The sequence below is a fragment of the Cephus cinctus genome, unplaced genomic scaffold, assembly GCF_000341935.2.
Source record: "Cephus cinctus unplaced genomic scaffold, Ccin1 Ccin1_scaffold0189, whole genome shotgun sequence".
Taxonomy (NCBI): Eukaryota; Metazoa; Arthropoda; class Insecta; order Hymenoptera; family Cephidae; genus Cephus; species Cephus cinctus.
The window spans coordinates 1,255,374-1,280,180 of record NW_014332911.1 but is presented as its reverse complement, the minus strand read 5'-3'; the positions used below and the strand labels follow the sequence as shown (position 1 = coordinate 1,280,180).

At 35.8% G+C, this 24,807-nt stretch overlaps 4 protein-coding genes, 1 long non-coding RNA gene and 1 other non-coding gene across 14 annotated transcripts; 4 read left to right on the top strand and 2 right to left on the bottom strand.

The window, feature by feature from the left end:
* Positions 1-53: 53 nt before the first annotated feature.
* On the top strand, positions 54-10,768 carry LOC107264634 (meiosis regulator and mRNA stability factor 1). Of its 5 annotated transcripts, none has more exons than XM_025081906.1 (25): positions 54-209; positions 598-971; positions 1,040-1,183; positions 1,270-1,554; positions 1,828-1,994; positions 2,755-2,849; positions 3,110-3,311; positions 3,557-3,719; positions 3,787-3,991; positions 4,073-4,158; positions 4,241-4,369; positions 4,468-4,620; positions 4,700-5,098; positions 5,383-5,558; positions 5,633-5,805; positions 5,888-6,099; positions 6,174-6,324; positions 6,405-6,580; positions 6,669-7,052; positions 7,138-7,341; positions 7,415-7,685; positions 7,767-8,149; positions 8,217-8,312; positions 8,379-8,754; positions 8,842-10,768. In XM_025081906.1, exons 2-25 carry the CDS (start codon positions 639-641, stop codon positions 8,961-8,963), a joined length of 5,085 nt encoding a protein of 1,694 aa, XP_024937674.1. In that variant the 5' UTR covers positions 54-209; positions 598-638; the 3' UTR covers positions 8,964-10,768. The 5 variants fall into 5 exon arrangements, with proteins under 5 accessions (XP_024937674.1, XP_015588590.1, XP_024937673.1 ...); XM_015733104.2 differs by having other exon boundaries at positions 54-358; positions 8,858-10,768; XM_025081905.1 differs by having other exon boundaries at positions 54-358.
* On the bottom strand, positions 1,158-1,936 carry LOC112493907. Its single transcript, XR_003058851.1, has 2 exons — positions 1,807-1,936; positions 1,158-1,419 (listed from the first exon to the last, which is right to left on the bottom strand). It is a non-coding gene; the product is annotated as an uncharacterized LOC112493907 (long non-coding RNA).
* A 511-nt stretch (positions 10,769-11,279) lies between the features above and the next one.
* On the bottom strand, positions 11,280-12,341 carry LOC107264639 (NADH dehydrogenase [ubiquinone] 1 beta subcomplex subunit 10). Its single transcript, XM_015733120.1, has 4 exons — positions 12,091-12,341; positions 11,863-11,998; positions 11,616-11,752; positions 11,280-11,542 (listed from the first exon to the last, which is right to left on the bottom strand). Exons 1-4 carry the CDS (start codon positions 12,170-12,172, stop codon positions 11,427-11,429), a joined length of 471 nt encoding a protein of 156 aa, XP_015588606.1. The 5' UTR covers positions 12,173-12,341; the 3' UTR covers positions 11,280-11,426.
* Positions 12,342-12,960: 619 nt separating this feature from the next.
* LOC107264679 (60S ribosomal protein L3) lies at positions 12,961-16,182 on the top strand. Its single transcript, XM_015733197.2, has 8 exons — positions 12,961-13,112; positions 13,502-13,694; positions 14,061-14,229; positions 14,515-14,650; positions 14,727-14,913; positions 15,128-15,330; positions 15,580-15,735; positions 15,940-16,182. The coding sequence occupies exons 1-8, from the start codon at positions 13,110-13,112 to the stop codon at positions 16,138-16,140; spliced, it is 1,248 nt and encodes a 415-aa protein (XP_015588683.1). The 5' UTR covers positions 12,961-13,109; the 3' UTR covers positions 16,141-16,182.
* LOC112493910 lies at positions 13,352-13,427 on the top strand. The gene has a single exon (XR_003058857.1). It is a non-coding gene; the product is annotated as a small nucleolar RNA U43 (small nucleolar RNA).
* Positions 16,183-17,052: 870 nt separating the features above from the next.
* LOC107264680 (nuclear distribution protein nudE homolog 1-A) lies at positions 17,053-24,506 on the top strand. 5 transcript variants are annotated; one of them, XR_003058850.1, is made up of 8 exons: positions 17,053-17,209; positions 17,853-18,051; positions 18,137-18,564; positions 18,645-18,836; positions 19,284-19,411; positions 19,672-19,890; positions 20,219-20,289; positions 22,986-24,506. XR_003058850.1 is itself a non-coding variant. In XM_015733198.2 (7 exons), exons 2-7 carry the CDS (start codon positions 17,966-17,968, stop codon positions 23,041-23,043), a joined length of 963 nt encoding a protein of 320 aa, XP_015588684.1. In that variant the 5' UTR covers positions 17,053-17,209; positions 17,853-17,965; the 3' UTR covers positions 23,044-24,506. The 5 variants fall into 5 exon arrangements, 1 of the variants encoding a protein (XP_015588684.1); XR_001537006.2 differs by having other exon boundaries at positions 20,219-24,506; XM_015733198.2 differs by lacking the exon at positions 19,672-19,890.
* Positions 24,507-24,807: the final 301 nt, after the last annotated feature.

The window sequence follows — 24,807 nt, the reverse complement described above, 5'->3', positions numbered from 1 at the left end:
GAAGTTTTGTTGCACTTGCGTATTGCATTTGTTGACTGGAGATGAGAATGGAAATATTTTATATCTCACCCATCTATCTTATTGATTCTTCTAGCAAACTGTATGGATAGTGAAACGTTTAAATGTATTGCATCTTACAATCTCTGACGTATTTACTCACAGCAGTGGACGAATCATAATTTTATGTTGAGAAGAGACGCACCAGCTAGGCGAGGACGCTAAAATTGATAATTCTTTCATATTATATTTTTTCAATTAAAAGTTACGATGGGTTGAGTTCTCAGCTAATGTGGAGCTAAGAGCATTATTTTCTTGCTCTGAACTCAGGTTTTACGTATATGGAAAAAATATACTTATTGTTACGTATATCATTCGTGTTATTATTTAATCATTTTTGTTAGATCATTATTAAATTCAGGAATGTTTCCGATTTGAGTGGTTGAATTAAATATTTTGTAAACAAATGGATATAATATTTTTGTATTTACTATTATTATGCTATTACATTGCTTCGTATAGTTACTGATCTTTCACCTAAATCAATTAAAGTCAAATAATCTTGCAATTATAATCTTTAATATTTGTATGTTTCAACAGCCGATTAACTGGCATGCTGGGTGATACGATAGTTAGAGCACATGGCAGTCAGGAACTTTTTTGTGCGCTTTTGTGCAGAAAGTGATGATGAAATAGAAGGGCTGAATGAGAAACTTCTTGAACTTCTGTCAACCTTAAAGAGTTCACAACCTGTTAATCAGCTTGAGGTCCATAGTACTCAAGCTGCATCGGCGACAAGCACTGAAAATGACACAGATACGCAATTGGAGTACAGAGGTATGGCGACTCCGCCGTCTTTTAGACGCTACCACTATGACTGCTCATTTCTTCATTGTGGAAGTCCAGTTAACTCAGGCTCTTTATCAAACTGCTTACCTCCAATCGGAGTTTTCTGGGATATTGAGAACTGCCAGGTCAGTAAAATCGTTTATTGTGCATTTTTCATAATTGAACAGGAACTCGTGCAACCATTTCTTTTCAGGTTCCCAAAGGAAGGTCAGCTGTGGCGGTTACTCAAGTAATTCGAGAAAAATTTTTCTCTGGCTACAGAGAAGCAGAGTTTATTGTAGTCTGTGACGTTTACAAGGAAAACAAACAGGTTATCCAAGAGCTGAACGATGCTCAGGTAATTCATTTATTTATTTAAGGATAATAAATTTATATTTGACTATAAAAAGACGTGTGTACAATATTTTTATTACTATTCATTAGGTCAATTTAATACACGTCGCATCAAGTTGTAAAAATGCTGCTGATGAAAAACTCCGACAATCCATAAGAAGATTCGCTGATACACATGGTAGTCCTGCAGCTATAATTTTAATATCCGGTGATATTGATTTTGCTGCAGATCTAAGTGACCTGCGGCACAGAAAAAAGATACACGTGATACTCCTGCACAAGGAACATACCTCCGAGGCTCTGATACTCTGTGCCAATGAGCATTACAATTTCATGGAACTGATGGAACCACTGCCGTCCCGAAATCCCACGAAGGTAAATAGATTTTTTATTAATTTTCAGAGTTTCTTTTGCACTAAAGTAATAAATTATTCTAATAATTTTAATATTACTTTTTCCAACCTCTTGATTTCCCATAATATTATATTTTTCCTAGACCGTGCTCATAGACATGTTCATTTTCATTATTCATTGGTGCTTTGTGTTTCATGTCTCCTCTGCTAATATCAATTCGTATACTTTTCCAATTTCCTTATTTTTACTTAGTTGAATTCTAAGCACTCCTACCTTTTTAACTTTATTTTTCAGGTTGCAGAAAACTTCGACCTGCTAGTCTATAATCTCCCTAAAGATAAGGACGTAGTAGCTATTAAACGTCGACTTAAGCAGCTATCAAGTAATTCTGGTGGTCGAGTTATAGGAGTTTATTCGAATTCAGCTACAGTACGTTTTACCTCTCATGACTGTGCTATAAGGTATGTAAAATAATGGCATAAATCCATACATAATTATAAAATGAATCATCTATAAAATAATCATTAAATTCTACATGCTATATTAACAATCCAATTGAAGTTGGACTTAAACTGGCGCGCTTATTCCTGCAAAATACCACCTTGGCGAATAGAAATATCTGTATTTACATTAGGAAAAAAAAGTTATCTCTAGATTGACTTGCTCAATATTAGGAGTAGGGATTAAGGTATAAATAATGGTAAATTTGAAAGGGCGAACAGCAATGTAACGAATTCTACGCATCGTCACTGGTCATCGTACAAATAATAGTTTTAACGATTATTAACGTTAAAGTGTTTGTCAATATATTTCGTATATATGGGTATATAGTGCTGTAAAACGAGAAAGATCCATTTATCCATTAAGTTTTGATTGATATTAATTTATTGTTTCAATAATTCGTATGTTTGTCTTCGCCTGACCTCATGATTGGACTACATGTACTCAACTCTGGTAATACGTTTAACAATTTCATAAAAAAACCGAAGCCGTTTTTTGATAAGCGCGAAGATATTTGATTCTAATAACATCAAGTAACATCGTCAGCTCGCCAGAAAGAGACATTTAAAATTTATTTAAAGATCGTACATATTCCTCTTCTTCACAAGCAAGTCGAATTCTCCGAATAAACTCAGCTGACTTTGACCGTGAATAACAACTTGTCCTTTCTCTCTTTTTTCATTCTTTTTTTTTTTTAAACTCTTCCTTCGTTCTAAACAGGGCTCAGAAACGTATGGACGGAGAGCACGTATTCGGATCTGAGATTTTCGTGAGATTTCCCAAGAATAAAGAAGCTTATCCCGGGAAGATACGAGGTGAGCTGTCTTTTCCATTATTCCTGTGTTTGAATTTCTCCTGCCTGTTTTTATTGTTTACTCGAAACTCTATGTCTCTGATCAATGGTTATAAATATTTTCGCACTTGCCAGCTTTGACCCTGAAAAATTTTATTTGAATCCTGCATCACACCCATGCTTTTATAACTGATCATCTGCTGCTAGTCTTACAATTTGTTAACACTCCTAATCAGGATGGAGATCAGTCATCGTTACACATTGTTTTTCAAAATCTTGCAGGTAGTTCTTTAGCGCGTGAATATACGGCTAGTGATTCCGAAGCTGCTGCTGGATCACCTAGACCAATGTACAGTGCGAGTTCCTCAATTGGTGGTGCCAGGAGTCTCCCCGTTACTCCACATTATCACTCTTTGTCTCCTGTCGTTGGAGGTTATTCTGGTTGGAGTGGAGTACATTGTACACCAGTTACTGCATCAGCTGGGTATGTCCACTTATTTTTTTTATGTAATTTTATATAAACAAAATATAATTATTTGTTTTATTCAATGATGATATTCCGAGATGGAGCTCTAGAGTCGTGAGTTGACTGCAATAGTCCTTACTTGACTCGAGCTGTGACTTAAAGAAGCTTTGATCTTATCTGATATATAACCTAAATTAAAGAAAAGATAAATACCTGTGGCATCCTTTATACTACTTTGTGCTTTTTTTCTGTTCATTTTGCAGAATGATTCAACCACCACCTGTATGCATTAGTAGAAATTGCTCCAATACTAATGATGGCACTTTTAGCAGATCGTACAACGAACTTCCCAGATCGCAGTCTCCTGTAGTCTGGCCAGTTACAGGACCACAACAATTTGCACGATTCTGGGACGAACAATATGGTGTAAGTTTAGTTTTATAATATTAAAAATTCGGCGAAATTTTGGGCGTTTAAAATATGGACATTTCAGAATGATCGTGCAAAGAATCTTGGAAAACGATCACAAGCATCACAGGGTCGTGACAATGGAGTTTCCCACGATAATAGAGGAGGTTCTCGTACTCCGGATGGTCTCAGGGGAATTCGAAGGTCTCACAGCTCTTTGTCTCACTCCTCTGATTGGAATAATCCTAGATCAAATTACTTCCCAGCGCCTCCAAATTTCAGTGGAAATGGTACTTCATTCAAATTTGAAACTTTGAAGTTGTTTGAAAATTTAAATATTTTAAGGGATTCTAATTTTATATTGTCTTCAGGTTACGGACAATCACATTCTTTTAAACGTCGCAGTCCATCTCCAATGTATAGTATACAGGGACGAGATAATCAATGGAATGGACAGGTACGTAATATTTATTGGATCAACCAATATATTGTTGTGTTAAGTACTTATGTATAAATATTTTAATTAATGTGTCCTACAGAATCAACAACCTGGCACGCAACGAAGAACTCCATCTCCTTATGATTGCACAATTTTGCAATCAATGGGTCATCAGACAAGTCGTACGTCCCCATATTATCAAAGTGATCCGGAGAATGAGGAGGTCGAGGTGAGTTAATTATAAATTATTTTAATTATTTTAATAAACTAATAAATCATCCTGCATCAAAGTCTAAGAAGAAAATGAAAATAAATTTGTTCCAACAGAAGTTTTTCAATCCTATAAATAATCGCAACGGAAACAACGCGGCCAATGGTAGTTACACTCCCATCGAACTTCAAGTCACAAATTTAGATCAAAATATTGATCCAAAAGAGATGAAACGAATTTTATCATCCATTTTCATGGAACACGTAATGGTGAGTCAAGCAATAATAATTGACTATACGTGTGTAGATGGGATTGTACATTCTCTATCATTTTTATCAATGCATTCAGGTCTTGCACGTGTCTGTCTTTATGCAATCTGACGGTAACTTTGCGGCCAACGTTAAAGTTCCCTCACTTCCGGAGGCGCAATACGCCATATCGCAACTGCATCGTCGCAAAGTTGGCTACAAGCGAATTCTTATCTCCTATGCTCACACGGGTGGGCCCAATCCGCAATTGGTTCGTTCACATATTGTGATGCTTCTTCAAGAAGTACCCGGACACAAGCTGCCCCTGTTTAAACTGCGCGAAATGTACGAGAGCCGATTTATGATCTCGATCAGTGTTTCCGAATTGTATAAGATGAAGGATGTCTGTATTATTACCGAAGATCCTGATGGAAGGATGGTTTCCTTGAATCCTGATCACAGGAACACTCCATCACCTTGTTTCAGCAATAATACTCAGGTTCGTTATAATTTGTCTGTCGATAGTATTAGTTATATTTGAAAACACTTTATTGACATTTGTCACTTCTACTGCGATAATTACCCTGATGACAATTGAGAGGCCGAGTTTGAGTTACTGTAATGAGAGTCGAGCTCAACTTGAGTTCCTTTTATTATGGATAAACTTTGATAATTGCTAGAAGCGACTTGATTTATCTGATTCTTTTAAACGTTATTGCACAATTAGTTATTCATTGGTACTTTCATCTAAACATTATTTGCTTTCTGGGTTTTACTATTCAGGATGGAAATTTTGACTTTCCTTATTGTATAATCCATACTCAAAAGCCATGGTCTGATAAAGGATGGGCAGAGCAGGAAATGGCTTCCTTACCGAATGTTAAAATATCATTGAGTGTTCTTGCCACTCGTATACATCAATTACTCATATCACATAATGGCAGCTTACCGTTACCCAGGTGAATAATGTTTTCTAGTAATATTTTAGATTTTCCTTAACAATTCTTAATGAATTTCTGTATATATTTCTTAGCTTGTCAAACTGCTACGAAGCAGAATTCAAGGAATCATTAGACATAGATAAGAATGGAGTTCCTTTGGAACATCTTGTGTCGTGTTTGCAATCTATTGATTTGAAACAAGGTGTTGGCTCTGTCAAGCACATTGTTCGAGTAGGAAGCAAGGGTAACGATGACAGTCACGAAGGTAAATAAACAACATCTGAAGCAAAGCGTTCGAGTTTCATAAATTGAATTCTCTTAATAATCAAATTCTATTTGTTTCATAGAAAATAAGTGTGTCAGTCCACCACTGGCAAATCAGCTGGCTCTGTTTAGCCGTGAACTGGTGGATCTTTTAAAAACAGCGCCTCATTGTCAATTACTATTCAATCGTTTCATACCAGCCTATCATCATCATTTTGGCAGACAGTGTCGAGTGGCTGATTATGGTTTTACAAAATTAATTGATCTTCTCGAAGCTCTCACGCACACAGTGCAGGTTTATATTCTTTTGGCTATTGAACATTTTTCACCTCTTCAGCTCACTTGCATCATCTATACATTTATTAATAGGTAATGGGCGAAGGAGATAAACGTGTTGTGACACTTTCACATCGTGCACAAGTCCGCCGGTTTACATCTGATTTATTAAGAGTACTGAAGGCTCAAGCGAGTAAGCAAGTAGCACTTTCCGAATTTCCAAGTGTCTATTCCAGAGTAATAGGTAAATAAAACACGTTGAATAATTTTTTTTACCAACAAAGAAAGAGGATAATACTTCATTTCCATGGTGAATTGCATTAGGTAAACCCTGGGACGTTGTTGATTATGGTGTTTGCGAGATAGGAGATATCCTGAGTGAAGTATCTGAGAATACAGTGGTGGTAACCAATTTTAATGGCGACGATAAAATGATTGCCATTCCTAAACGAGAACAGACTCCAGAGGAAATTGAGCGTACTAAACAATTTGCTATTGAGGTAAGGACAGTGGAAGATGTCTAGAATATTCTTTATAATTAATTTGATCAAGTAAAATATCGATGTTTAATAAATACTTCATTTAAAGGTTATTGAGCTATTGAGACATGCTCCACAATGTAGAATGCTTTTCAACAAATTCGTACCGTCCTATCATCATCATTTTGGTCATCAATGTCGCGTATCCGATTACGGTTTTACAAAACTTATTGAACTCTTCGAAGCCATTCCGAATATCGTGCGAATTGAGGAAATAAATGGTGGAGAGAGACGCATCGTTCTCACTGAGAAAGAGGGTCTTCGTGTTCTTGGCGAGCAGATATCAAAATTAGTATCAAGATCCAGAAATGGTCTTAGCGTTACTAGCATTTCTCAGGCTTTCCTCAGACAGTTTGGTTATGCCCTGCGTCCAGAATTATTTGATTGCAACTCCATGTTGCAACTCATTGAAAAACTGTCAGCCACTGTCAAGGTAATTGGAGATATAAAAACATTTATAGAAGGTTGGAATATTTTCTATGAATAATTAAAACACATTGTATCATTTACCATCTTAGGTTATTCGTACAGCAGCTGGACCAGTTGTTCAGTCTGTCGATAAATCCCATTTACAAGAATTAGCATTACAATGTCGTCGAATATTAATGGATCAACCTGACCATCGTGTCTCAGTAAAGGAATTCGAAAGATTTTATTCTCAGTACTATGCTCATTCTTGTAATCTTGATGAAGTCGAGAAGGAGCTTACTGGTATAGTGAAGGTAAACAATTTCACTGTTAAACAATATTCCTTGTCTGTGGTTTTTAAATAGTCTAATCTTTTATGTTTTTTAGTTTACAATTGCAAATGGCGAACGGTTTATCCAGCTGACACCTCTCTACTGCTTTGCCTGTAACTTATATCAAGTGATGATCAGGCACGGTGGCTCCTTAAACATGTCTCAGTTCGAAAGTGCCTATTTGGCTGTGATAGGATCAGCAGTAAGAGCTGCAAAATATGGATTCCCTACACTTTCAGCCCTACTCCGAGCGTTACCATGTACTGTAATAATAAAGGATACACGAAACAAAAAGAAGATCATGCATCTTAATAAGAAGCTAGCCAGTAAGTCAAAATGATTTAATAATTATTAACAGAGACTTTAATTACACTGATCTCAATCGTTTTTATTTTTTCTTATTACAGCAGTGGGAATACCCTTACCATCGACTTTTTCGTCCACTTCGCCTTATCGTGATACAGATTCCAGCAATGAATCCTTTGAGAGCGATACCTCGTCTCGTGCCAATGCCTCCAATGCTTCCATTACTTCTGAGGAACGTAACAAGTGGCCAGCACAGTCTGCCAGTTCTCAAAATACTTGGAAGCAGAAGGAGGATACAGATGTTTGGGAGAAGAAGGAGGAAACCGATTGGTCCAATATGCCAAACACTGCGACATCCAATAAATGGCCTGTGCTGGAAAGCAGTGGTGAATGTTTCCTTAAGAGTCTCGTTCGCGCTCCTGTAATATGCAAGGAACTTCCGGTGCCGCCACCGTCGCCACCTAAACCAGATTCCTTTGTAGCAGTATGTTTCTTATTTACCGCAAAATTGCTTTGCTTTCCTCTTCTATATTTGTTCATTTATATTTTAGGAGGAGACAAGCAAGCAGAAGCCTTGGAATTCATCAGTTTGGTCCAGTCCTCCTAATTATGTATATTCCCAACACGAGCACGCTACCAATGTGGATGTAAGTATTGGTAAAATGGCGTTCTTTAAATATTAAAATTAACTTTCTTATATTTGTATTGTCCAGGTGCCAGCATTTACTCTGCCACAATGGAATCAAATGCCTGGAGAAGACATTCTATCAAATTTATTGTCGCCAACGAAAAATCTACTACCAGCTGCTGCAAATCCTTTGAATCCACGCACTTCCCCTTATTTCTCATCGAATAGAAATTTAGTCGTCGCACCTCACCCCTCAGAGCTGCCATTGCCTTCGATGTCGTTGACTCCTAAAAAAATTGGACTCGCAGTAGACAATAAGGGTGGTACCCCAATAGTCAAGGACGACGTGTCAAAGATTACGGATACGAACGCAAAGCCAATAGAAGTACCAGCGGCTTTCCAGGAGGAGAATAGTACTGATCACGATGCCAACCGGGTCGACAGTACACCAACAAAACGCTGTGAGTATCATTTCTTATTTTTAATTCACTTTAGTACATTCCGGGAAAATGAAGTGCTGTTCAGAAATGACAGCTGAGTGACGATAGTTTTTATTAAACTTAGTATTCTCAGGGAAACGTCGTCTAGCTGCCCAGTTCAACCAGCCAATCGACTCGTGAGCGAAAGCATTGAAGAAGCGTACGAATATCAAGAAAATTTCAAAGCCTAAGATTTACGAGGCTGCTCAATGAGAAGATTAAATGTTAATGCCAAAAATGGAGCCCCGTGCGAATTTGCGCGTTTCAATTTTATTATCAGAAATAAAACCATTAATTGCATAAAGATTCGGTAGGCCAGCTTCGCTCTCAGTTGGATACCGAAAATTCTTACTCATAAATCGGTAGTCGTATGCCATACAATTTTTTTCATTCGTTTCATTGAAAATATTTTTAAAAATCTCACTTCTCTTGATATACAATATCATTCGCCTTTCGCCTTCAGCTCTCTTACACGTTACTGATCCTCTGTAAAGTAACAGTATTACATAGTATCCAGTAAAACAGTGCATAATAATATACGAAAACAGGAAAGAAAGAAAAAAAAAAGGGTGAAAGCAATGAAGAAAATTTTGAGAGCGTATAATGCACGTGCGGCATTTATTATCGAACAAATTACGCATTAAATTCGCGTTGCATATATCAAGACTGTGATAAGAAATGAATACCGATAACGTGGTTAAAATTTTTTGCAAAATGGGGCGACGTGACGAGTGACGATGCTCCTAATTAAATTGCGAAATTAAATAACGCCGTAGATCGGTCTAATTATTTTGGGGGGGAAAAACAATATGAGATTCCAGTGAATGGTCCATTTTATGTTCCCTAATGCTAGAAGTCATTATGGAGCTGGATCTCCTCGTGAACGATGATCTCACAAAAACGTAATATGTATATTAACGCTCTTTTTACATTATGTATTATATTCGTTTCTAGTACAAACTATAAAGAGAACGAGAATCACGCTGGAAATCCAGCGATTTGGATCCATGCGATTGATCTTTGACCCATCCTTAGTTCTTTCCGTCTTGTACACAAAAAGAAACCACTAGGATTTTTTTTCTGTTTTACTATTGTGATCAGTCCACTCTTTTTTTATACGTATACTGCACCTGATTTTATAAGATTTTTTCTTTTTTTTTTTTTGATTGTCATGGGATTGATTAGCTTTTCAAAATTACACTATATTTTTCTAATCAATCACGAAGACGTAATTTAAGGCAGCGCTCAATGATAAGTCTAATTACATGGAGTCGGTGCGCTTTTAATCAGGGAAACATTTATAATATTTAGTATGTAATATAGTACGGTAAGATTATATATATAAGATATTGGTACGGTTATATTAGATAAATATGCCATAAGGATATTTTACCGTAAACCGTATGTGGTTACTTCGCGGTTTCATTCTTTAGATCCCTGCTGAATCTCCCTGTTCGGTCGGAGAGTCGCTTGCGTAAATTTTAATTCTGAAAAGACAACAGGAGCGTATGCGTAATTGTAAATGTTTTATCCTTTCGGTAATTCGATCATTTTTTCTATCGTTTGTTACGAGCGATGTGGAGTGATTGTTAATTTTATTTTGATATAGGCGATATTTTAATCGAGCACGTATGCTAACATTATGTATGAAATATTTGCCGGCAAGACGGGGTGGAGCCATTATCGCATCACACAGCTACGTATTTCATAAGTATAAGTCGATATCAATTTCATCCCGAATGCTTATTCGATTAGGTAGACAATCACTTTTATCGGATTCGGATGCATTGCTTGTTAGTCATTTAAGGCATAATATTAATTGTTAATTAATCCGCCGACGCTTAATGTATAAACGGTATTGATGTAAGTCGGTATTGATGCGGCTGCAAGGCTTCGCGCTTGCTGCGCGGTTTTGTAAAACGATCACAAAATTTTATTTATTACTATATCGCTTCATATGATTTTGTTGTGTTAAATATTTATTGCGTAAACCATGGATTCTTGCAAATTTATTATTATCATCGCCGATTTAAGTACCGGCTTACGGTTTCTATTAGTCGAGGACAAAACGCAATACTCATTTGATTGATTTTCCTTCTATCTCGTGGGAAAATAATCTAGACCTTTTTTTTTCATTCTTTTACGTAAGAAATATCTTTATGGGAAAAAAAGTATTTGCTATCTTTCTTTTTCCATGTGAACTTTGGCTAATGGTCGTGTAAGCTGTTGGATAAACGAAATGCATTGTAGGGACCTAATTATGAACCCTAAGTGCAATCAGTTGTTGAAAAACTGATTTTACTTTAATAACGAGGCAGATAAATGATATAAAATGTGAAGAAATACCTACATCTATCTTATCCTTCATCCTCCTTTTCCTAATTAGTATTTAATAGATTAATTTGATATGCGTCTACATTAGATATAGATGTTTTGTATACAATGAAGTATTAAAATAATTCAGAGGAAAGGCGTCAGTTTATGAAACAATAAAAAGTGATACTAACTATGGCTGTATGTATGATCTCTATTTTTTCAGTGTTTCTGTACAATTAGTTGACAATGCGTTTAATTTACTAAAGCGAGATTATCGCTTGGTTTTTCAATGTTACATACAACATTGGTATAACAATAACTCTACATGGATGACAATGCTAATCATCTGTTTTCATACCAGAACCGACTGGTCCATGTCTTCTTTCCCAAACCATACGATGTTTTTGTTTCATGAAAGCAACCTTTACATTACCTTTTGCACCTAGATCTCCATCTATAACAGACATTGATTTTAATATCATAACTTTGAATTAACATTTGGAATACGAAAATGTGGAGTATTTTACATTTTGCAAACCAGGCTCCAGCTGCATCTTCATACAACTCATGCAGAGGTTTACATTTCTCTATATCTATTCCATGATAAACTACACAGTCTTCGTATCGGTTTCTCATTATATTAAGAATTTCAGAATCGACTGCCCTGAAACACAGATAGTGAACTATGCATTTGAAGAAACTCATGCACATAGCATTAAAGTACAATATGAAATTCTTATCAAAGAAGAATCTACAAACACTAGGAAGATTTACTTGTCACGCCGGAATTGTATATTTGCTTCGAAGAAGCAAACTGGATCATCAGTGTAACAGGTATCGATGGTAGGAACACGTCGAAATTTCTGATGATACCATGGATAGTATTGTTGATTCGGCTTAACGATCTTATCTAAACATAATAATTTTAGCAACAATTAAACCTTAATAAAACAACAAATGGTATGTAATATCTATAACCTAAGAGAAGTGATTAGGTAATACCATGTACGAATGTCACAGGGCCATCCAAAAGATTATACACCGCATTGGCAAATCTGTCCATAGGACTGCGTCCGCCCTCCATTTTTCAATAATATTTTTATTCCCCGTAATATGAATATTATCTCAGTTTAAAAGTAAAAATTTAATAATCTAATACGACAAAATCCTACGAAACATCCAAACCAATACAGTCGTGTGCAGACGTGAGGTCGGATGGTCCTCAACGGTCTTGCGACTGCGTCATAGCGTATTCTTAAATAATGAACAAACTTTAGTAAACTATACTAAAGAAAATCTAGTCATATTTTATCTAGTTTCTAGTAATATTAATGTATGAATTGGCACTACTGTCACTACCATTACTCAGAACTTGCGTGAAGTTGGGCAGCCAATTTTTATTTTTTAAACTTTTTTTTATTCCAATCGTTTGATAGTCGTTTGATAGTGTTTGATAGTCTTGTAAAAACGTTTTATAGTCAATAGTCTTTTCAGAAAATCAAAATCAAAATCTGATTGGAAGTTGGCCGGCACTTTTTTGTTTCTAACCGGATTTTGTTTTTCCAGGGCTCAATCGATGCAAAATCGTTTGATAGTTGCGAATTAATTAATAAAAACGTTTGATAGTCCATTGCTTGGTTCGTTTGATAGTCCAAAACCATATGCGAATTCGCATATGGTTTTTCTCATTTTTCTTGCAAACGATGGATTATCAAACGTTTTTATTAATTAATTCGCAACTATCAAACGATTTTGCATCGATTGAGCCCTGGAAAAACAAAATCCGGTTAGAAAGAAAAAAGTGCCGGCCAACTTCACACCAGATTTTGATTTTCTGAAAAAACTATTGACTATCAAACGTTTTTACAAGACTATTAAACACTATCAAACGACTATCAAACGATTTGAGTAAAAAAAAGTTTAAAAAATAAAAGTTGGCCGGCCAACTTCACGCAGTTTACTCAGACTATAAAAGGAAACCTCCCACCATCTAATCCTCCATTTTCTCTGCTGATCGAGCCATGGTAAGTTGTTACGTCGTGTTCCGTATAATATCTAAAAACATCTTTGAAATCTTTAAACACTCGAGTCACTGATAAACAAATACCCGTAAAAAAAGGCTTTAACTTTATATTGATCAAAATATTTATCCATTTATCATATTACTAAAGGTCTAAATTAATTGTACAAGCCATGGGCTTGTAGAAGCCTCGTGTGCACATGAACTTTCACTTGATCCAAATAATACTTTTTCTACACCACAGTGATGATTTAGATATTAATGTTTATGGTTTAAACTGAATAACCCTGAAGATATTATTCTAGGGCGGTCTGAGTAATTAATTATTTCGAAAATAAGATTATACTTGTTTAGCCATCTTGATTCATTGTGGATTTCCGTTTGTTTTTCTAGTCTCATAGAAAATTCAGCGCCCCTCGTCATGGGTCTATGGGGTTCTACCCCAAAAAGAGATCTCAGCGTCATCGTGGTAAAGTAAAGGCATTCCCTAAGGATGATCCTAACAAGCCTGTTCATTTGACGGCATTCATTGGATACAAGGCTGGTATGACGCACGTTGTACGTGAGGCTGATCGTCCAGGTTCAAGTAAGTATCCTCACCGAGTGATACTGATTAGAGTATTTTCAATATTTCAATCTGGTAGTTTTCTTGTATGATATCGATGCTTATACTGGTATCAGATAGGTACAGTAATGTACTGGTCAGGTGCCAGTTGCAGTTATGGAGCTGCTTGATCTTGTGCAGTATATTCTAAGCTGCAGCATCGAAAAACATCTCTGTCCCCTACTTTGTAGGAGTGTATGGAGGCACAGCATATTCCATAAGCTCTTTGTAGCCCATTGGGCGTTGACAATTGAGACAAACCATGCTGTGTACAGCCCTCCTTACTAATCTTATATTATTAATAGTTTGTTATTGAAAATAGTAATTAATTTTTTATATTATAAACAGAGGTGAACAAGAAGGAAATTGTTGAGGCTGTAACAATCCTTGAAACACCACCCATGATTGTAGTCGGTGTTGTTGGATACATCGAAACTCCTCACGGTCTTCGTGCCCTGACTACTGTTTGGGCCGAGCATCTTTCAGAGGATTGCAGAAGACGTTTCTACAAGAACTGGTGAGTTATATATTTTTTTTAAATACATTTGTTTTAGTATATGTGGATACACGTATAAGTTATGTATGTAACATAAAAGTTGTGTGCTCACTATTTAATAAAAAATATATTAGCTCTCCACTCATACGATGAGAGTTTTTTCGGAAACAGCCATTGAGCTTTTTTGCTTAACTTACGGCTAGTCCGACATATGTGTCCAGCCTCCGCTCGATTCGATGAGGCTGGCACGTTTCAGAGGGATAAGAATAGGCAAAAAAGACGGACATTTTCATTGATTCTGCACAGGTACAAGAGCAAGAAGAAGGCCTTCACCAAAGCCTCAAAGAAGTGGCAAGATGATCTTGGCCGCAAATCTATTGAGAAGGATCTTAAAAAGATCACCAAGTACTGCAAGGTTGTCCGCATCATTGCTCACACCCAGGTAATTTATCTTCACCATCAAAATTGTATAAGACAATCTCGTTGAATTAAAACTTATAAAAGATTGTTGAAAACAGATGAAGTTGTTGAAACAACGTCAAAAGAAAGCTCACATCATGGAAATTCAATTAAACGGTGGAACAGTTGACCAGAAGGTTCAGTGGGCTCGTGAACATTTGGAGAAACCTGTGCCAGTAAACAATGTATTTGCTACCGATGAGATGATTGATGTCATTGGTGTCACCAAGGGCAAAGGATACAAGGGTATGTATTACATTTATCGTATTCAAAAAAGATATATATATTCTCAGGCAATATGATGAAAAAACATGATGTGCATTCTCTGATTATTTTCTGACGATAAAATCATGCTGCCTTCCTACTGAAGCCTTTAGAGAAACGATAACCTTTTATTACTAATAAAAGTTTCTTCTAAGTATTCAACGTTCTTTATACTCATGTTAATTTTTCTGTTCAGGTGTTACATCCAGGTGGCACACCAAGAAACTGCCACGCAAGACACATAAAGGTCTCAGAAAGGTTGCTTGTATCGGTGCATGGCATCCTAGCAGAGTATCTTTCACTGTTGCTCGTGCTGGTCAGAAGGGATACCATCATCGTACTGAAATGAACAAGAAGATATACCGCATTGGACAGGGTATCCATACAAAGGAGGGAAAGGTAATGGAAATTGTACAATTATTGATTCCTAACGCATGTAGCCTTGTGACAGATTAATTCTTCCGTGTAAAGTGGAATTGTTGATTGATAATACTTAACAAGGCTAGATGAAGCATCTTGACCATAGTACTCAGTGTAAATTGTATTTTACCTCTGAGCCTCCAATTCAAGTTACAAGATCTCAAAACAGATCTTTTATATAATAAAACAAATTCGTACTCTAACAAAAGTTTGTAAATTTTGTCGCAGATCGTCAAGAACAACGCTTCCACCGAGTACGATCTTACTGAGAAGACCATCACCCCCATGGGTGGATTCCCTCATTATGGTGAAGTCAATAATGATTTCATCATGCTCAAGGGTTGCTGCATGGGACCCAAAAAGCGTGTCATCACTCTTCGTAAGGTTAGTAGTAAAAGTTTTACTTCACTTAAAGTTTGCTTAGATTGCAAGTATATTGCAATTATGATGAACACCGAATAGAGCCAAAATAATATTCTCTATGACAACCAAGTGATATTTAATGATAGGACTGAGCATTAATAGTATTACTAATTACTCATTCTGATATAAAAAGATAGAAAATTAAAAAACTATTATTTTCTGCAGTCCCTACTTGTGCACACTAAACGAGCTGCCTTGGAGAAGATAAATTTGAAATTCATCGATACCAGCTCCAAGTTTGGACACGGTCGTTTCCAAACTGCTGCCGACAAGGTTTCCTTCATGGGTCAACTCAAGAAGGACCGCATCCGCGAGGAACAGGCGCAAACAGCAGCTGCAGCTCCATCCACTGCAGCTGCACAGTAAATGTATTTTACTGTGTTTCATTCAATAAAGAACTAAATCGAATTTGCTTTTAGAATTTCCACATTCCTACAAACGTCCCAAATCCTTGGATTTTCTAAGTTCGGTATAGAAAACCGGTTTTGAGAATAGGAAGAATTAATGAATCCGAGTCGGTGCATCATATGCTTCTCCATTTTTTGACTACTGTAGGAATATTTCCCGGCAACAAATTTTTTCATTTCTAGCATAGCCGAGTGTTGCTGTATTTTCTGATATCTAGATATTCCTCACCATATAATTCTGATTTACAGGTCTACTCGACATCATTCTTGGTATCTAATTACTCCTCGTCATAATTGACATGTCTGACCTGACTATTATTTGCTTGACAATAATATAATACTGAGAAATGCATTCTTCATAAACGAAAGTGAATTACACTGCAGGTAGGTCTAACAATGTAACACCAAGCAAACTGATAAAAGGGTAAGATTAAATTTCCAATCCCCTGCTGCTTTGGGTCGAGTCTCTCATTATTTACCTGCAACTATGTAGAAACCTGGCTATATCTATCTGCTAGCCCTTTGCAACCTGCCTCTCCAGAATGGTATAACTTTTATAATAGAACATTTCTGGAATTTCAATGACCAGGAAGGATTATGAAGGTAATAACGTTTAAATATATTAATTTAGCGATAAAATTTTACAGTCGCAGAGATTAGGACTACAAAATAAAATATTGCTAATAAAGTACACGTAGCGGTTGTTATAGCATTTGTCAATATTGCACGCTATTCAGGTCTCAAGGCCCTAAAAATCTACTAGTCTTCATTCTCAGTCCCAAAAAGGTTTCTTTTTATTATATTGGACCCTTTTGTTGCCTATCTTTTGGTATCCAATTTTACCAAAAGCAAATATGTGAGGTATAATCAGCGCCATCTAGATACAATGGTTTATCAACTTTATTCGACGTTCGACTGTGTTCGACTCTCGAGTTTAGACGACAAGAAGCGCCAGGAGTTTTTTCATGTCTGCCATTTTGCGATCGGTAAACATCGTATCTTCAATTAATTAGAGAATTTTCGGAATTGTAAGTATAACGCATAGTCCAATCCAAGTACCACACACTGTCAAAGAGGAGCATGTAATTTTGGGTTCTTATTAAGATCCCAATATAACAGCTTGCGCAGATCCTTGTAACGGAAAAATGTTCGTACGTCCAGCAGCGCGATCAGTGACTCATATTAATTAGTAATGACATTTATGTCACATGTGTCTGTGCTACAACTTTTTATTACTAGATACTTTCTCAAAGACCTGTTTTAGTTCTTTACTGATCTGCGACTTTAGACGCGTTTCGTGGTTGATATGTAGGACATTTCTCTTTTGCATTTTCATTGCGCTTCATAGTATTGATGTTTGCTATGTGAAAACACGTTGTTCTGCCAAGCTCTATTCACCTGTCTGAAAATGAAGCTACGGTTATTCATTTACGTCATTCACTAACTTGCTCATGTAGTTTTGCGTAACTTGGCACGCGCTACTTTCATAAGAAGTACTGAATGCAAGGAGAGAGGTTTTATTTTGAATATTAATATTTCATTAGTGATGAATAACTAGAAAGTAAAAATATAATTCATGCAGCTGTAATAGTCATTGATGGACTTTTGATTTTGAACCTAATTGCAGATTACTCTTTGAATATTTCGTGTAACTGTCTCTTTTTAATCTAGAACCTGCACTTATGTACGAAAGGGACTGGAAGCTTGGGAGATAAAAAATAATATTTCTTTGCTTTTGGGAAATAATTTAAGAGATTCATAAATTGGGCACACTAGCCGTAGTCATGATGGAAATCGATTCACTCCAATTTTCATCAAAAGATGAAGAAATACAATATTGGATGGATGTTGCTCAACAGATGCATCAACGGTCAGCATATTTATTTTGGTTTTTATGTGATTTTAATGAGTCTTATATTGAATTGTCAAGCTAAAGTTAAAAAACAATATTGCAGGAAAGAAGATGTAGAGCGGGAATTAGAGGAATTTCAAGAAAATTCTCAGATGCTTGAGAGAGAACTCGAGGCATCATTGGAACAGGCAGAAAAAACAAATAAAGAATTAAGACAGAGAAACTCGAGACTTGCAACAGAAATTGAACAGTTAAGAACACGATTAGACCAGCAATCAGCAGATTGTACAATATTTCAAACACAAGCACAAGAACTGCAAGCCCAAAATGATCAATATATGAAATATATACGAGAACTAGAACAAAAGAATGATGACTTAGAGAGAGCAAATCGAGTAAATACAGTGACAGAAGAAGAGATAGAGGCTAAATTTAATCTAGCAATTGAAAAGAATGCTTTATTGGAATCTGAGCTGGATGAAAAGGAAGGCTTGAAAGTAATTGTACAGCGCCTTACTGACGAAATTAGAGGTTAGTATGACTGTCCAAATTAAGATTGTGACAATATATCACAACACTTTTATAATTGCATTCTTTCTCTGTTGTTACAGATTTGAAACAAGAAATCCAAATTCACGAACGACAACAACCCGATAACGACAAGTCAGCTGATAGAGTACGAACTGTGGTTGACAGTAACAAACTACAAGTTGATTTGGAAACGTGTACACCATCAATTAGTCCATTGACAGTACAAAATGCAGCTGGTATAATACACACACCGACACCTCCACCAATGAAAAGTAAGATTCGTAATGCTCTTCATAAAACGAAACAGCTATTATCGTTTGGACATGTAAGAAAAGCATACACAATGAATAGGAAACAAATAATTTATAGAGCACCACAGTTGCCCTTAACATCTCGATCTAGTATAGCTTTTGAGCTCTCTGTTTAAGGCTTACTAGCATTATTTATTTAATATTTTATATTTATTATTTAATAAGTATACACATTTTAGCACAAATTTTACAAGTCAATTTGAATCATTAGCCTATTTGTATACAACGCTATTAGTTTTGCGTTAGCAATAAAGACTGACATAACGATATAAATATACAAGTTTATTATTTCTATTAATCTAAGAGACACTGCATGAAGACACTTTTAATTGAGGTTTTGGTTTCCCATCCTTTCATCACCCTATACAATTATGTAGTTGTAATATGTCTGTTCTCATTTGCTATTAGTTGGAAATGGCGTTGTTGGTGGTGTTATCGCAAACAACAACAACAATAACAATATGAATCCGCCAATGGCACCATGCACCAGAATACTGGCAATGAACATGATCGGTGACCTCATGCGAAAAGTTGGGGTAAGTGATTTTCCCATTTTTATTAGACAAACTATCTGCATGAAGTGTCACTCAGATCCCAATCTGTATCCAACTTAGTGTAGCTCATTCCAAGGCTTCCAGCACGGCTTTCTTCGTACTTTTTGTATTTGTCACCAATGAATGCAATTCCTAAGCGCAATACCCAATGCGAAAACAAAATTATTCCTCCCAGAATGTCAGTACTGTCCCCATTTCTCTGGTCACGGTAGTTGGGTGTGACGTAGTCGGTGTGTTGGTAGCTTGACAGGTGGCTCTGCATGGACTGTAGAAGAGTGAAGTGTTCTTGTCCCGGTGGAAAAAAGACAAAGACCACTCCAACCAGAGAGCTCCCATCAGTTCAGATTGAAACACCTGTAGAGTGTATACGACAACAACCAAGGCCAACTAAATGCTGACCAAGTCTGACCTGATATCTCCTACACTACACTGCAAGCCTTTTCGTCTCCGTTCAACTGCAGGTCTTCGTTTGGTTTTCTTCTTTTACGTTTGCACGCTTTTGCTTTTCACCTGCTAAAACACATCCTCATTTTCAAACCATTAGTGCACTGTTACACCACCTTTAGAAAGCTAAACAACACCCACCACGTCACCCTCCGCCCAGACCAATTTTAATGTATTAACAAATTAGTATTCTGTTCTCTCATCTAAGCAGCATTATCGTTCATTCTACTGTTATCGTCGACAACACACCCAGTCGCCACGTTAATGCAAAGGATTTACGCTTTCTGTATTATTGTCATGAATAATTTTTCTCGCTCTAATCATTATTATTTTAATGTCACACAGGCCCTGGAGAACAAGCTCAACACATGTCGCAATGCATCTCGAGAGGACCAGGCAATGCGTGATCTCTACAGGTAACGCTAAACAATCTACTCCCATAGGATTGTTGTGTCGTTATTATTCCCTTGTTGTATCTTACGTGTTGGGCACGTAGTGCGACGATATCATGTACCTGCGACTTCCTCGTGTCAAAGACAATTCGTTATAAACGATGTCGCTCCAAAATCAAACGATGCATTTTGTGATACGAATAAAACGAGAGACTCAGCAAGGTGCATGATACTTATATCAAATGATTCGTACTTACATCTTAGTTCCGCTGGTTGTGCTTCCTCTACTCATCATTAGTGGTCATCGTATTCCGTTAGGACAAAGGACAGTCTTATTTTAAGCCTTTTCAAAACTCCCAGTACTATTTTAGTAGCAAGTCTGTGCTCTGTTTGCGAATTTACACTTTCTTCCATGTCGTTCTTTAACGCAGCTGTTAAATACACGGTGTCATTAGTTCTCATTATGCAATATCGCAATAGGCAATATTTGTTGATTGCTCATCGCATGTTTCTTTCACGAAAAATATTACTTCTTATTGACAGTGCGATCAATACTGTGCATGTCCAGAATATTACGGATAGTCTGTGCTACGCGATACCTAAGCTATATGGCTTGCCAGGAATTTAATCAAGTACAATTATTTTACGTCATTTTGACTTAATATATATTTCGCTTTCGTTATCTTCACGTTTACTCATTTTTATCTTACAGTTCATAGGTGAACTCGTGGCAATACGTGGCAACGGGGTAAGACGTGATAATGTCATTTGTCTATAGCTTCTTCCAGATGACGCTGACTCGTCTTACCCCTTTACTACGTCTTCCCACGACTACATCTACTGACATAACACTCTGGAATTCACTACAACTTCAAGTCATTCCTTTCATCGAGACATTTTTTTAAATTTTTTGTGACAATCGACGCTTGTAATATTTTTGCAAGGATCTCTTTTCGTTGGACCAGTGGCATAGACCTTCTGTACCATTCTGAATTCATATCGAATGTACAAGCATCTTACCTTATCACAGGATAAACGATCTCTGATCTAATGAGCTAATGTAAATCGTGCTAGCGCGCTAATTGTTATAATTTAGTTTATTCTATTTGGGAAATTATACGTATGTATATATATAGATGGCAATACTCAGTACAATAACATTGCGAAATTGTACATCGAATTCATGAATGGTAGTATGTGTATATATATCATATATACAGGGTGTTCCATATAATGAGTCTAATAAGATTGTAGCCTGGCTCGGACAAAGTCCATGTCCATGCGCCTCTATTTCTTGGTACTCTTAGGGTTCACTAACGGTCGAAATTCGGTTTTATTTGCTAGTTCTTACTTTAATTGAAATCTCCCAAATAGTAGGAATGAGCGCAGGCGTCACTTTACTCGACCTGGTCGACTCGTTACATGGAACATTCTGTATACGTGTAACGTGCGCCACTCGTGCAATTTGGCTATGTAAATTTTTAAATAATATTTCTAGCGGTTAATAGAGAGAAAATCAATAATTCATAATGATTTTTCGACGACGCAAAGTACTTGATATATTTTTGTATATTTGTTTTGTCATTCTGTACGTTTTTAACTTGCGTATTGGTGTCATCGTGAATTACGATGAATTTTAATTTTATGTTTTGTTCTACTCTATTTAAGTTCAACGCGACTCTCGACGTCTTATTTGAAGTTTAATTTTTTTTCTGTCAATTCATTCTGATTTTATCACATACAACGAACGTGTAAAGATTCTCGAATGTATTAATGTACATACAGGTTTAATGTAATTTTATAAAATATTGGACCAGCGTAGAAAGACATTTTTCTATGTATATTGTTTGTCTATTTCGATCAGTCATGCTCATTTTAATGCCTGCACTCAGTAGTAGCAATGCGGCAAAATCAAAATGCGTTAATCAAACGTTCAGAAGCAATCACAGACTTTCTGCAAAGAGAAATTGATAAAATATATTTTTTTTTAATCGTTACACCATCCTTACACTGTATTGTTATAGAATATTTGTAATCATAGTTCATCCTCTCTCTACTGTGTTAGATTGGGCCACAGACAGGAGAAATAAATGTCATTTTAAAGAAAGCTAACTTTAGTCGAGACCGTCATTATGAGACAAGGGTTAAAAGTGAAGTAAAAATTTTGTCATGCAAAGATCCAATTCATTTTGTAGACAATTGGCATTTTGGTATAATCCAAATCTTGTGGCTCAATCTGCAGTGGATCATTAATTCATTGGAATCATCCATTTGTGATTAAATTCGTGAAAACTGTCACTTGCATGAATTGTCTGTTGCACTGCACCATCCCCTAACATAGATAATAATTAATTATTCCACTTGAATGATTATACAATAACAGATATGTGTAATGCAAACTACCTAAAAAACAATGTAAATTAAACTCACTTGAAGAACGTATAATATCTTGTATACGTTTTATCAATGTGCATTAAAAGAAAGAAAAATTGAATTTGCATTATCCAACAGGCAAGAGCTGTGCAATGATTCTGTCAGTGTTTACCGCACGAGCTTCTATCTCATAAGCACTGTAACGAGAGAAAGAAAAATATATATAATCATTTACATTTTTGTCTATCCTGTTACATACGTTGAATGTGTTTGCATTGATTTATTCTGTATCTTTTGATTATTTATAAAGAAAAAAATCTATCTTGCTTTTGCGTATGTTCCATTAGGACTAGACGACAGTTCCGCGCACCTGCTTCCGGAAATAACAACCACATTCGATTCTAAGTGTCTCATTGCGAAGTTGTCTAATTAATTAAGTGCGCCAAGCGTCTGACGATAAATTAGAAAACCTGCGAAATTTAATGAGATCTGATTCTTTTTTTTTACGGCGAAGTTTACTGTACTTTGTTTTGTTTGTCAGCATCGTTTAGGCATATATTTATCTTGGACGACGTTCAAAGTTTTTTATTGTCGCAATTATTCGGAAATTCTCCTACGGCTATAGTGATATATTGTGATATAAATAATCGAACAATGATATTCTTCGTAGAGATTAACAAACGCGTCCGAATTTCATGTCTCCGACATTTAAAATAAATTTAAAAGAAAAAACGGTTAGTACCTACTATATGCCACTGCAATATTTTGCTCTAGTTACAACACTGTATTAGAAATCTAATCAGTGGCTATAAAATCATAGATATTTTTAATATGACCGTAATGCGTAGGTTTTGATGGAGAAAGAAAAACTGTATATTGATAATTAGACGATACTTGATGTTAATCGTTAATGAAATTGTCGGTGACATTTGCATGGTACAAATTACGGTTTATTAAAATTACGAAAGAAATGCAAATTTGAAGTTTTCAAAAATTAAAGTCAGACGCGTTTTCAATCTAAATGGATGATCCTTGGATTTCATTGTTCAGTGTCTAACGTCTTGTATTTATTTATTCGACACGTAAACAGTGGACATTTAACGTCATCCGTCGTAAAGAAATTTCTTTGCTGTTATATAAAGTAACCAACAATTATTATGTATATCGAATTTGTAAATACCTATATATTAATTTATTAGATAATTCCGTTCGAATTTGTAAAATATTTATAATTGTCCTTTAATGTAACCCGTGCAGCGTTTGTAGATATTTTTGAAAAACCATTTCAAATAAAATCATTCGTTTACCGTCAAGTAGTTGCTGAGATTTGCCGACGTTCGTTTCTTCCAAGTCAAAGGCAAAGAATTCGAAGCTTCTTGCAATCATGAAACTTAAGAGAGATATTACGTAAACAAGCGAGATTGATAAATTCAATATAAAAACGGGGAAAAAACGTCTGTATTAATTAATTAGTAATGTAGCGATATTGAATTATCTATTTATACAAAAAGATATTCCGGGTATAGATAAGCTAGTGTTTGATTTTTCATTATAATTCAATTCAGATAGTAATTCAAGTGAAAAGTCATTTGCTAATATAAACTATTACTCATCGATATTATTTTCATTGTCCTCCTTTGCTATGACCTAATTCTAAAAGCGGTAAATGACGTAAGAAAAGCGGGGAGCTATTATAACCTATTTTATTAACGATGCTAGTAATGATTTCTTATTGCAAGTAAAATAATTGATCGGCTCACTAAAAAGCCGCATGAATGATTCATCATTCACATTTGTACCTTGAGCAATTGTAGAAAATTGAGTAGTAATAATAATAATAATAACAATTTGAATCGCTCGTTCATTAATTAATTTGTTTTTACGACTTTCCTTGTTTTATTTTCTAATCGATTTCTCATACATTAGCTGCTGGAGGTGACCCTCATGCGAAATTCATAGATTTACTAAAGCGCAGTAATTAGATACATATATTTTCTGGTTTCTTTTCCACTACTTATTTTTCGTCGATATTATTTTTTCTGTATCTTTAATTAATATATATTGAGCGCAGTATTTAAGTTTGAAATTACAGTGACGATCTTGAGTCGTGAGAACAAATTTTCAATTTCTTGCTTCACGTTTCTTTTTGTCTTTTATTTTCCTTTTAGC

Coding starts and splice junctions, on each gene's coding strand:
- LOC107264634 (XM_025081906.1), top strand. CDS start 639: ATGGCAGTCAGGAACTTTTTTGTGCGCTTTTGTGCAGAAAGTGATGAT. Junction 5,099..5,382: donor GTTTCAGCAATAATACTCAG/GTTCGTTATAAT, acceptor TTTACTATTCAG/GATGGAAATTTTGACTTTCC. Junction 6,100..6,173: donor CTCTCACGCACACAGTGCAG/GTTTATATTCTT, acceptor ATTTATTAATAG/GTAATGGGCGAAGGAGATAA.
- LOC107264639 (XM_015733120.1), bottom strand. CDS start 12,172: ATGGAGGGCGGACGCAGTCCTATGGACAGATTTGCCAATGCGGTGTAT. Junction 11,999..12,090: donor CCCTGTGACATTCGTACATG/GTATTACCTAAT, acceptor TATTATGTTTAG/ATAAGATCGTTAAGCCGAAT. Junction 11,753..11,862: donor ATACAATTCCGGCGTGACAA/GTAAATCTTCCT, acceptor TCTGTGTTTCAG/GGCAGTCGATTCTGAAATTC.
- LOC107264679 (XM_015733197.2), top strand. Junction 14,230..14,514: donor AGACGTTTCTACAAGAACTG/GTGAGTTATATA, acceptor GATTCTGCACAG/GTACAAGAGCAAGAAGAAGG. Junction 15,736..15,939: donor GTGTCATCACTCTTCGTAAG/GTTAGTAGTAAA, acceptor TATTTTCTGCAG/TCCCTACTTGTGCACACTAA.
- LOC107264680 (XM_015733198.2), top strand. CDS start 17,966: ATGATGGAAATCGATTCACTCCAATTTTCATCAAAAGATGAAGAAATA. Junction 18,052..18,136: donor GCTCAACAGATGCATCAACG/GTCAGCATATTT, acceptor ACAATATTGCAG/GAAAGAAGATGTAGAGCGGG. Junction 18,837..19,283: donor GACACCTCCACCAATGAAAA/GTAAGATTCGTA, acceptor ATTTGCTATTAG/TTGGAAATGGCGTTGTTGGT.